This window comes from Orbicella franksi, chromosome 10 (genome assembly GCF_964199315.1).
Source record: "Orbicella franksi chromosome 10, jaOrbFran1.1, whole genome shotgun sequence".
In the NCBI taxonomy this organism is placed as follows: Eukaryota; Metazoa; Cnidaria; class Anthozoa; order Scleractinia; family Merulinidae; genus Orbicella; species Orbicella franksi.
In genome coordinates this window covers 18,705,973-18,716,601 of record NC_138154.1, presented here as the reverse complement: position 1 = coordinate 18,716,601, position 10,629 = coordinate 18,705,973, and the positions used below count along the sequence as shown (strand labels likewise).

The 10,629-nt window shown below is 36.5% G+C and overlaps 1 protein-coding gene across 2 annotated transcripts; it reads left to right on the top strand.

Annotated features, from left to right (window-relative positions):
• Positions 1-9,744, top strand: LOC145500881 (2-hydroxyacyl-CoA lyase 2-like). 2 transcript variants are annotated; one of them, XM_081480418.1, is made up of 19 exons: positions 1-114; positions 1,654-1,707; positions 1,844-1,948; positions 2,272-2,350; positions 2,527-2,618; positions 2,737-2,813; positions 3,041-3,102; positions 3,384-3,457; positions 4,087-4,124; positions 4,389-4,489; positions 5,166-5,275; positions 5,515-5,638; positions 6,076-6,170; positions 6,302-6,341; positions 7,107-7,221; positions 7,375-7,512; positions 7,748-7,922; positions 8,255-8,353; positions 8,839-9,744. In XM_081480418.1, exons 1-19 carry the CDS (start codon positions 1-3, stop codon positions 9,022-9,024), a joined length of 1,878 nt encoding a protein of 625 aa, XP_081336544.1. In that variant the 3' UTR covers positions 9,025-9,744. The 2 variants fall into 2 exon arrangements, with proteins under 2 accessions (XP_081336544.1, XP_081336543.1); XM_081480417.1 differs by having other exon boundaries at positions 8,255-8,921.
• The last annotated feature ends 885 nt before the right edge of the window (positions 9,745-10,629 follow it).

Below are 10,629 nucleotides of genomic sequence, written 5' to 3'. Positions count from 1 at the left end.
ATGGCGGAGTTCAATGTGTTTTCTGCTGTATTTCTGGGTGCTATTGCAGCTTTTATCGGGGTCATTACGTTCCTCGTGTACAAGCTGAGAATCTTGCATAAGTACATTTACAAGGTAGGAAAGTTTTCAGTGATTTTTGTGGGAAAAAATTTAAAATTTTGCCCTCGTAAAATCACTATTAAAATGGAAGGAATCTTTTTTCAACAGACGTGTAGATCACAAGAAAATAATCTTACAATATACTTTTTTTTTTGAGACATCGAAAAAAAGTGTAAATGCTTAATGCTACTAAGAACCTTACGTTATATTCTTTTTCTTGTCACGTTCTCTAAATACGCTGAATAGCTTCTGTTTCCGTATAGTCCCAGGGATAAAAGGGGTGTTTTGGGGGCAGGTACAAACTAGCTCTGGCCAGATGATCTCGGAAATGTCAATTAGTTTTTACGCCTCGTCCTTGAACTGATTCCCAGTAATCTGATCGAGTTTTTTATCTGTCTGTGTTATTGTCTCTTTTAGTAGGAGGGTCAAACTAGTATTATACAAGTTTTGTCTTTGTAAAGGGAAGAACATTTCATTAACCAGTGTATCCGCCAGAGCGCGCCATTGCGGGAATCCCACATTACAATCAGAGATGGCCTGCAGAAAAACAATAAAAGGGCCAATTTGGCCCTTTACTTTTACAAGACTGCAGGCGTAACACAGGCATAATATTTTAAAAGCCATCCCAGGGCTTGTAATTGTGATCGATACAGTCGCCAATGCAACAAGCATTTCGTCCTTGGCAACCAAAAATTCCGGTTTAGTCGCCATAATACGGCATAATGGCGACTACATTTCTCTGTGTTGACGATCAATAACGGTTATTTTGTCACACATTATGTCCTTCTAGAAAATCCTATTGAAAGATATTTGCTTCTAAAACATTTAACATTAGAAAAGAAGTCAACCCATCCTTTTGCATTGCTGTATTGATTCTCTCACATCGGAAAGCTTCCAAATGACTGATCGTGTTTGAAATCGCCCTACAATGCATTGCAAACCCTTGATCAATGACTATGTCATGTATGCTAAGGATTCTTCTCTTGTAATGCACGGATCCCTCATACTAGTATCTGATTCAAAAGAAACTTTATTGAGTAGGAACACTTCAAAAAGCACTTACTATTAAATTTTATCATAGATCCTAATAAATTGCTTTATTTTCCTTGCTACCATGATGCATTTTTTCCTTCTGTAGCTTTCAATTTATTGGCCCCGTTCCTAAAAAATTGGCCCCTAAAAAAGATCTTCAGGGGCCACTTTGGCCCTCAAGTAAAATTTTCTGGCTGAAACACTGTTAACAGTGGTCAAAGTAATATTTTAGTCAGTAAAATAATTCAGCTACAATCTTTTATGGCCTCTTTCTTCCCAGGATGGGATACACCATCATATGAGAACTTGGGATGGGTTGAAAGGGAAGTGTCAGACGTCAACTTTCAGCTTTGACCAATAACTCGTGTCAAGAGTCGACATCCCTCTTGACCAGTAGTCAGGAAATGCAAGGGGACACAGGCTTTGGCTACTTCATCATGAAGCTACCTAACAATCTATTGAATAGTGCTCGTGTATAAATTATTATAAAGCATTAATAACACCCTATGTTTTTACTCTTAGCTTGATGAAAACAGTAACAGACATGGTGGGGAGTTGGTTGGTGAAGTTTTACAAGTTAGTGACCATTAAGCATTTTTATATATATATATTTTTTAATATAGTAAAATGTTTTACAATTAATTGGTAAAAAATGTGGTACAATTTATACTTGTTTTGAACATTCTGCTTATATCTCCTATTCATTTTATAGTCCCATGGGGTCAAGTTTGTCTTCACACTGTGTGGTGGCCACATTTCCCCAATTTTGGTTTCATGTCAAAATCTAGGAATCAGAGTTGTTGACACAAGACATGAGGTAATGTTACCTGTAGTTACCTTTATTGTGGAGGATTCCTTAAATTCTGCATTATGCATGACTTAATATTATGCTAAGTTTGTAATCCATTAGGTAAGTCGATCGCCCAAGTTCTTCATATAGTCCAGTTTTGCATCTCTCTCTGTCACGCAATGTGCTCTTGGAAGAGTGGGGTACTGCTAGTACTTGGTCAAGTAGACCTGTGTTAACAGTACGACTTTTAGTCGAAGGCAACTACTGTAGTTGCTGATTAATAAGTGTGGTCATAATACCAATGAACTGTCTATCCCAAGTGATAATGTTACTATCGTCGTTATACTCAGGTCACAGCTGTATTTGCAGCGGATGCTGTTGCAAGGTTATCAGGTGTTGTAGGCGTGGCTGCAGTCACTGCTGGGCCTGGTAAGGAGTCACATATTTTCTTTCATGATTATTGTCAGCCACATGTATATTGTTGAATTTCTAAGGGTGAGTTACCTCGCTAGATCTTCAAGGCTGTGGAAACCATTCCCTTTATTTGTGAATATTATTATGTAAATCTAAAAGTGACAGCTGACAGAGCTTGTTGACCATTTCAGGTTTAACCAATACAGTTACAGCTGTGAAAAATGCACAAATGGCAGAATCACCTGTCCTATTGTTAGGTGGGGCAGCAGCTACCTTGCTCAAGGTTTGTAATCCTCGGCCAATGTACTGTTAATCAGTACATTTATGTAGCATAATGATATTTCTGTCTGATTTTCACATCAGTACTGTACGCTTTTAACCCTCGCTGTTTCTTTTTTCAGGGACGAGGAGCACTGCAAGATATTGATCAGATGAGTCTGTTTAAACCCTTATGTAAATACTGTGCGACAGTTACAAGGTAACATTTTGTTTCAATGAAAATACTGTCAATAAGATAATGTAACATTAATAATGTTAAAACTGTTAAGAAATAGAAAATTTTCAAAATGTGTCTGTATTCTTGTGGACCATAAAATAATCTGGCCGTAGTTGCAAGTAAATACCAAATAGAGCACAATTGAATAAGTTATGAGTATTTACAGTTACAGTTACAAGTATTTCATAATAGTTTACTTTTGCCAACAGGGTAGCTGACATTGTGCCAGTTTTAAGAAAGGCCATTCAGATTGCACAGTCAGGAACACCAGGTAAAAATTAGCCTACAGTTTACAATTGATTTGTAACTTAAAATTTATGTTATACAGCCTTATTTATAATCCACAAGATTACAACATCTTCAGGTATCAGAGTATAACTTGTAATGTAACATATTTTGGGAGGCTTGGAGGGAGTCATGTCTGTTTTTTTAACTAATAAAATAAAAATTGGCATAATCCCATCCATGATCTTGATTTTATGCTATTAATGCTATTTTTAATTTGTTTTTACTTAGTCTATAGTAAATGTTGTAATTTTCTTTTGATTTCAGGTCCTGTGTTTGTAGAGTTCCCTATTGATACACTTTATCCTTATCCTCTGGTGAAAAAAGAGTCTGGGGTTAAGGTGTGTAAGTCTGACACTGGATAAAATTGGCTTTTACTATACTGTCAGTCCTTGGCCTAATTAGTTGCCACATTTGACTTCAGATCCATTAAAACAATACATTTGTGCATTATATTTTCTGATCAAATGCTTGCATAATTTTTTAGGGTGAAGACTAAACTGTGAAAATCCAGGCAGTGTTATTTATTTATTACTGAACAGATTAAGGCCACATGCTAAATTTGGTGAAATTTGAGGTAAATTAAAAACAAGATGACTGAAAAAAGTCTCCAACTGTAGTGTTAGTCTAGACCTTTCAATTAGTAATTTGTAAACAAATCAAAGTTACCATTATATTATACATTCATGGGAAACTTTCTTCTAAAAATAAAGCCACTGCCTGTGACAACCAGTTAATATATAGCCAGCTTTTATTAAATGTACAAGAAAATATATTATTATACTACAAGTATGTTTTAGAATTACATGTAAAGTCTTGTGTCCTATCTCATCTAGTTTAAAAAATAAACTATACTAAACTAAGCAGAACAATTATCCAAAGGGTACTGTCACTCACATACAGTGTATGGCTTGGATAGCATTTTTTGATTTAATAGTTAATTTTAAATGGTTTCGATTGTTATTTCCAGGATGATCCTCGTGGATTGTCTCAACGCTTAGTAAATTGGTAAGTAACCATTGGTCTTTAATTCCAACCACTAGTTTAATTCTAAGGTAATCTTTTATATTTTTGCCTGTGCTGTCACAGTTTCATGCAGGGCACACTTTGTTGGGCAGGTCAAAACAGACATTTGAATGGTTTAAGATTCAATTTCAATACAGTTTGCACATGATTGTTGCCTACAGTACACTGTAGTTGTAAACATGTATTAGGCAGAATAATTAAACCGCAATAATCATTATCTCACTGCTCATGTGCATTCTTCGTAAGGTATATTACTAACCACCTTCATGGCTTGTTTGCTGGAGCCTGGGACCCTCAAACTAAAGATCCATTACCAGTCAACATTCCACTGCCAATTGCATCACAGGGTATGTCACAGATTTTTGTCCCAGCTGTATAAATTAAACATAATAACATATTACAATTAATAATTGTAATAAAAAGGAGGAATTAAAACATTACACTACAGAACTGTTTCAAAAGGGCCTCGTGGTCCTCTCTCATCAGGTGAATGAAACACTGACCAACTAAGGTTCCTTTTATAGGCTGATCTTTCAAGCATGCTTTATTAAGTACTTGCTTGTATACCGGCACATATTACATGTATATGAATGGGTGACGAATGGTAAAATCCAAGACTTGGCAAGAAAATTCTTGTTTGGAAATCCTAGACTGGCAGACATTCCTGGGAGAATTTCACAAGAATTCAGACTCGAGAATTAGTAGAACTTTGTGTTCACTGAGAGCAAGATTTATAAACTTCAACCCTGCTCCAAGTCTAGTAAAATAGATAGTCATATAATTATGTGACAACCTTTTTGTAAGAAACTCAGTTGAAGTAGATTGATTGTGGCCTAATTTAAACCTTTAAAATGGCTTATATAATAAATGATTATTAGAGAGGCATTGATCAGGACTTTGCATACTCTTTAAATCCTATGCTTTGTTAATATTTTTTTTAAATTGGCATTTACACTCTGTACATGTAATGAATGAAACAGAATTTTTCTCTGTATTCAATAAACTGCATGATGTCCCTTTCAGTTGATGAATGTGTGAAACTAGTGTCCAAGTCCACTCGGCCAGTAATTATATTAGGAAGTCAGTCTACATTGCCTCCAGTTCCAGCTGATCAACTCAGGCAAGCTTTAGAGGTAAAACAACACTGCCTTTGTCGTTTTTGGTTTTCCTTTTAATTGCATGCCACTTACCCTGAAATCTGTTGAAGAAATAATCCCTGTTCCATCCAAATCCTGCATCAGAGAATAAACATTGTCCACAATCAAACCTTTCTTGTTCACTTGGGTAGCCAATCACAGCACAGGATTTGGTTATTTCTTGTCTACTCTTAGAGCTAGCCATGTGATAATTTAATATTTATATTTGCTATCAGGCACTAGGTGTCCCTTGTTTCCTGGGAGGCATGGCTCGTGGTCTGCTGGGAAGAAATAGTAATCTTCATATACGGCAACGGAGAAGAGATGCCTTAAAAGAGGCAGATCTTGTTATTTTAGCAGGTATGGTTAGAAATAATAGCAAAAAAAATACTGGCAATAAGAAAATTGTGTGTGATTTTGTTTTCATGCTAATTCTTTAGTTTGGTGCCGGTTCAGAAAAGTACACAGATAAAAACTTTGATGGGAAAAGGTTAAATTAACTTCTAAAACCATATATTATGGAAAAAGTGTAGCTGTAATGAGTGCAAGTGTATCTTGTTGACACAATGTTAATAAACCCAAGCAGGTTATTGAAATCAAATTAAACGTTGAATTATAATTCAATCAAATGTGAAAGCTTGACCATGACACAAATCTACTATAATTCATGACTTTGTTTAGTTGGAAGTTAAACAATGTTAAGTGGGCTCTATGATCTTTTTGTGAGGTCCATGTTAAGTACCATACCAGTACTTGTCAGCTGTTGGTAATCACACTTCTGTTTTGTTGGACTATAGGTACTGTTTGTGACTTTAGGTTATCTTATGGTAGAGTACTGAACAGAAAATCCAAGATCATTGCAGTGAATAGGAACAAAAGCCAACTTTTCAAGGTAAATTATTTATAACACTGTGGTATTTGTGACACATTTTGTTTTAGGTATCAGTACTAATTAAAAATATTTTTGAATGTTACATATAAATTTGTTTTTCATGCTAACACTTTTGGCAATCTGACTTCCAGAATTCAGATATGTTTTGGAAGCCCACAGTTGCTATTCAAGGTGAGAAGTGTTCATGAATTAAATAGCAATCAAGATAAATTCTGTCAAATTAAATTTCTTTGTGAACAAAGCTGGATTTTACATTTAATTCCATGTCACTTATTGCACAGACATTCAGGTAGTCTGTCAAAACATCTAGTGCAACATATGCCGTGAAATAGAATATCAGATGAACCACTTCATTTTATTGCAAGAAAGTCTGCGTTATTTGGTCAAATGTCCTGATAGATGTCAGAGCTTATCCTGGGCTGGTTTAACAACAGTTATCAACTACACCTAGCAGTATTTCATCCTCTCAGTGGATTACATGCTTGTCCACTGCATGGTATGGGCACCTGCAAATTTACTGCATGGTGTAAAGCTGTGATGGACTAGCATCCCTTCCCATGGAGAGTAGAAATACTCCTGTTACTTTATATTAGGGAAAATTAAATGGATATATGCACCACCAGATGGGCCACTTAACTCAAGTGCAGACTTAACCCCTTCCTTGGTGCAAATTTATACACCAGGCCCGGTTGTTCAAAGGATGAACAACTCTATCCACTGGATAAATCACTATGCATCTGATAGCGTAGTTTGTTTTGCCAAAAGTTATCCACTTGAAAGCAATTTATCTGGTGGATAGAGACATCCAGCATTCGAGCAACTGGTGCCTGGGTGGAGAGGCAGTGTGTGAGGGTTATGTCACTGTCTTGACCAGAAAGATCACAACTTCTTCATTAGGTCATGTCTTCTCTCAAATTGTTGTTTCCATGGTTTCAGGTGATCCTGCCTCTTTCTTGACATCACTTTCTAAGGGTCTCAAAGGATACAACTGTCCTGGAGATTGGGTGGACGCACTGAAAGAAAGAGACATTGAAAAAGAGAAAGCTAACAGGTACATACATGAATTCATGTACATTGATTTGATTCATTATAATTACTCTCCATTTCATGGTATGCCTGGCCTACCCTAGTGGAATTCTTCCTCATACCTTGTTCTAAGGAGTCTCGGACTACACTGTATCTACTGATCTGTTTTTCTGAACAGTCTCAAGTCACAGGAATCTCTCAAGCAGCATTTGAATCCACTGAAGCTGTTGTACAACCTGGAAAATGTCATGTCCAATGACAGCATCATTGTGGCTGATGGAGGAGACTTTGTAGGCACAGCAGCATACATCTTGAGGTAAAGCCTGAATGTCAATGAATGGGCGACAGTATTCACAATGCCAGGATATTACAGTTGTGAATTGTCTAGTAATAAAAGAGTCCTTGTGCTTCCTTATAGTGGACACCCATTTAATCAGACACACTTGACTTCCTGATAATCCAACTGCCTACTCCTGGATCTCTGAGGATGGTTGTACATATTAAATGTTTTCTATTACAACTTACCTAGCTCAACCCTGTTCTGTTTTCAGGCCACGTGGTCCCTTGACATGGTTGGATCCAGGTGCATTTGGTACCCTTGGGGTGGGCGGGGGCTTTGCTCTGGGGGCCAAGCTCTGTTGTCCAGAATCAGAAGTCTGGGTTATTTACGGAGATGGTTCTTTGGGTTACAGTGTAGCAGAGTTTGATACTTTTACAAGGCATAAGGTAAATCAGTAGATGATTATAACAACTTTTTCTTATCTAGAAAATGGAAAAGGTCGAGAGATTTCATGCCCAGAAATTTGTTATTAGTTTTCACAGAAAGTAGTGCAAAATCAGGTTGTGAGAATGTATTTTAAAAAAATACTCCTAACAAAACAGGTCATGAAAAATAATTAACTTTTAAAATAACGATGCTCACATAATGTCCCAGACCTCTGGTCAACATGTGCTAGTCAAAGCCAGTAGTAATTTTTTTGTAATTTTTCTGTCTGGGTATGTATTTCTATTTCATCCTCTTGCTAATTTTAAATATTGGTGTGTTGTTTGTTTTTCAGACTCCAGTTATTGCCCTGGTGGGTAATGATGCCTGCTGGTCTCAGATTGCTCGGGAGCAGGTGCCGATGTTTGGTTCAAGTATAGGATGTGACTTAGAGGTAAGACACAACTTAGTCCACCAAGCCAAGGCAGGGATCGTTATAAAACCCATGCATCAAGGTCAGAAAGAAAGCAAGGAAACAATCAAAGAAGCATGGCTTCCCAGCTCTTTCCATCTCGTATCCTTTGATGGATCATTACTACCAACACTCTTTGTCCCATATGGGTCTGTTAATACTCTGTGGCTTTTGATTTGACAAAAATGTTACATTCATAAGCAGGCTGAACCATATTCTATTCACTCCCTGAAACAATGCTACTTTTACCTACAGCATAGTCTCTAATAGTAGGTGTAAATGCTCGTGTTTCCTCCTGGAAACAAACATGAATTACCACTCAGACAAGTACATGTAATGGCCCCCTTTTATAGCAAAATGTATCACTCAGCTACTCAGCAATAATTGCTGAGTAGCTGAGTGTAGCTGAGTGTTTGTTTATAGCCATGCAATGTACTTGAGTCTTCTTGTGTAACTTCTTCTCACAGTTCACAGATTATCACATAGTCGCTGACGGTTATGGAGGTAAAGGCATACTGCTCAGTGATCCATCCACCAGTGAAATTGACACGACGCTAACTCAAGCTCAAGACATAGCAAGGGATGGCACTGCCGTTCTGATTAATGCACTGATTGGAAAAACTGACTTTAGACAGGGTTCAATTTCAGTGTAATCTTCAATTACACACTATTGTCTGGTTAGGGTATTTTCATGTCAAATTAATATTTAGAATCTGTTCAATTCTCTTAATTGGAAAAATAATTAGGTGGTCACCATCATCAAACATTTTGTATAACAATTTATATTGACAGCTTAACAGGTGTAGCATATTTCAGTTTAATGTAAGATTTGGTTAATGTTGTATTTTCCATCTTTTTTCAACTGTGAGCAATAGTCTGTATGCACTTGTCTATTATGCTGTTTTTTTTTAATGAGCATGATTCTCCATGGATCACAAAAATTTTTGATCCATGCTCAAAATCTTGCAGATCATCCTTTAATTTGCAAGGAGTCACTAAGTCTCATTTTTGTGCGTTTCTTCTGTGTCACAGTCTAAGATTGTTTATAAATCGCAGTCTTGGATTTTTAAATAAAGATCTCGGACTCTTGGCAAGTCTGGGATTTTACCATAGTTTCAATCATTTTTAATAATTATTAGTCCTTTACTGATCATTACTGGATTGAAACACTTGACATTTAAATAATACTTTATAAATAAGACTTTACTTCCTTCAGGGTGTGTCTTCATGGCAATAGGCTATTTCTTAAGTTGCCTGTTGTCTCCAAGGCAAAACAAGTCTTTGCAAAACCATTCATAGTGATAGCAGGTTCATTGCATATTTCCAGAGAACTCAAATTTCTATTAAAAATAATGCTTGTACCATTTGTAATGTTTGGGAATTGGATGAAATACTGCTTCTTGTGTTTGATGTATTACAAGTTAGAAGTATATTGTTACTGGTAGTTAGAGTTCAACAATTGGGTGGGATATTATTGATATTAGAAATGTATTCTAAGTGTTAGAAATGTATGCTAAGCAAAATATTAGTGGCACACAGTAATTTGAAAATGTATAAGAATCACTATTTAATAAATAGTTCATAAATTATGATCATAAAAAAGCAATGCATTTTGTGTAATGAGGTGCATTATTTGTCTGCTGGAGGTAAAAGACAAATAAAACAAATTGACAAATATGCAGTCTGAGTTTTTCTACCAATGAGTCTGAAAAGTCTGGGATGATAAACTGACTTTGTATTACAGTTCTTAGAAACGTAATTATATGAAATCATTTTATAGCTCTCCAGAGCAGACAGAAAGCTACTAACCAATGCACTGATTGTACTGGTCACACTGTGTAAATAATTATCATCCAGAGATTTTGTGCAATGAATAGTAGTAGAATTTTCATTGTTATGCTGCAGCTCTATGGCACACGCGAAGATACTAAGATATGGGCGAAAATAATTTCCATGCATGCGAAGAAGTGCAGCAGGATAGAGGTCGTTGAGGGGAGGTGGGTGGGGCAAAAAGGGAACTCTGAACAGACCTGTTGGGGCATGAACACATAACAGAACGATCTGAAGTGTGGAGGGCATATAAATACTCTGCTCAATACCCATGGGTATTATGAGGGTCTCTTGAGGAAAAGAATGCTAATTAATGTAGCACACATGGCCATTTCGGTACAATCATATCTGTTCAATGAAAATAGCTCTTATTAACTGAGCAGGAGGTCTGTATGGGAGAATCTTGACAGAGGTCACAAGTGCAGACC

Excerpts from the sequence above, each read along its gene's own strand:
- LOC145500881 (XM_081480417.1), top strand. The coding sequence starts at position 1 with ATGGCGGAGTTCAATGTGTTTTCTGCTGTATTTCTGGGTGCTATTGCA. Across the intron at positions 6,171-6,301 it reads ACAAAAGCCAACTTTTCAAG|AATTCAGATATGTTTTGGAA; the intron begins GTAAATTATTTA and ends TCTGACTTCCAG. Across the intron at positions 7,923-8,254 it reads ATACTTTTACAAGGCATAAG|ACTCCAGTTATTGCCCTGGT; the intron begins GTAAATCAGTAG and ends TTTGTTTTTCAG.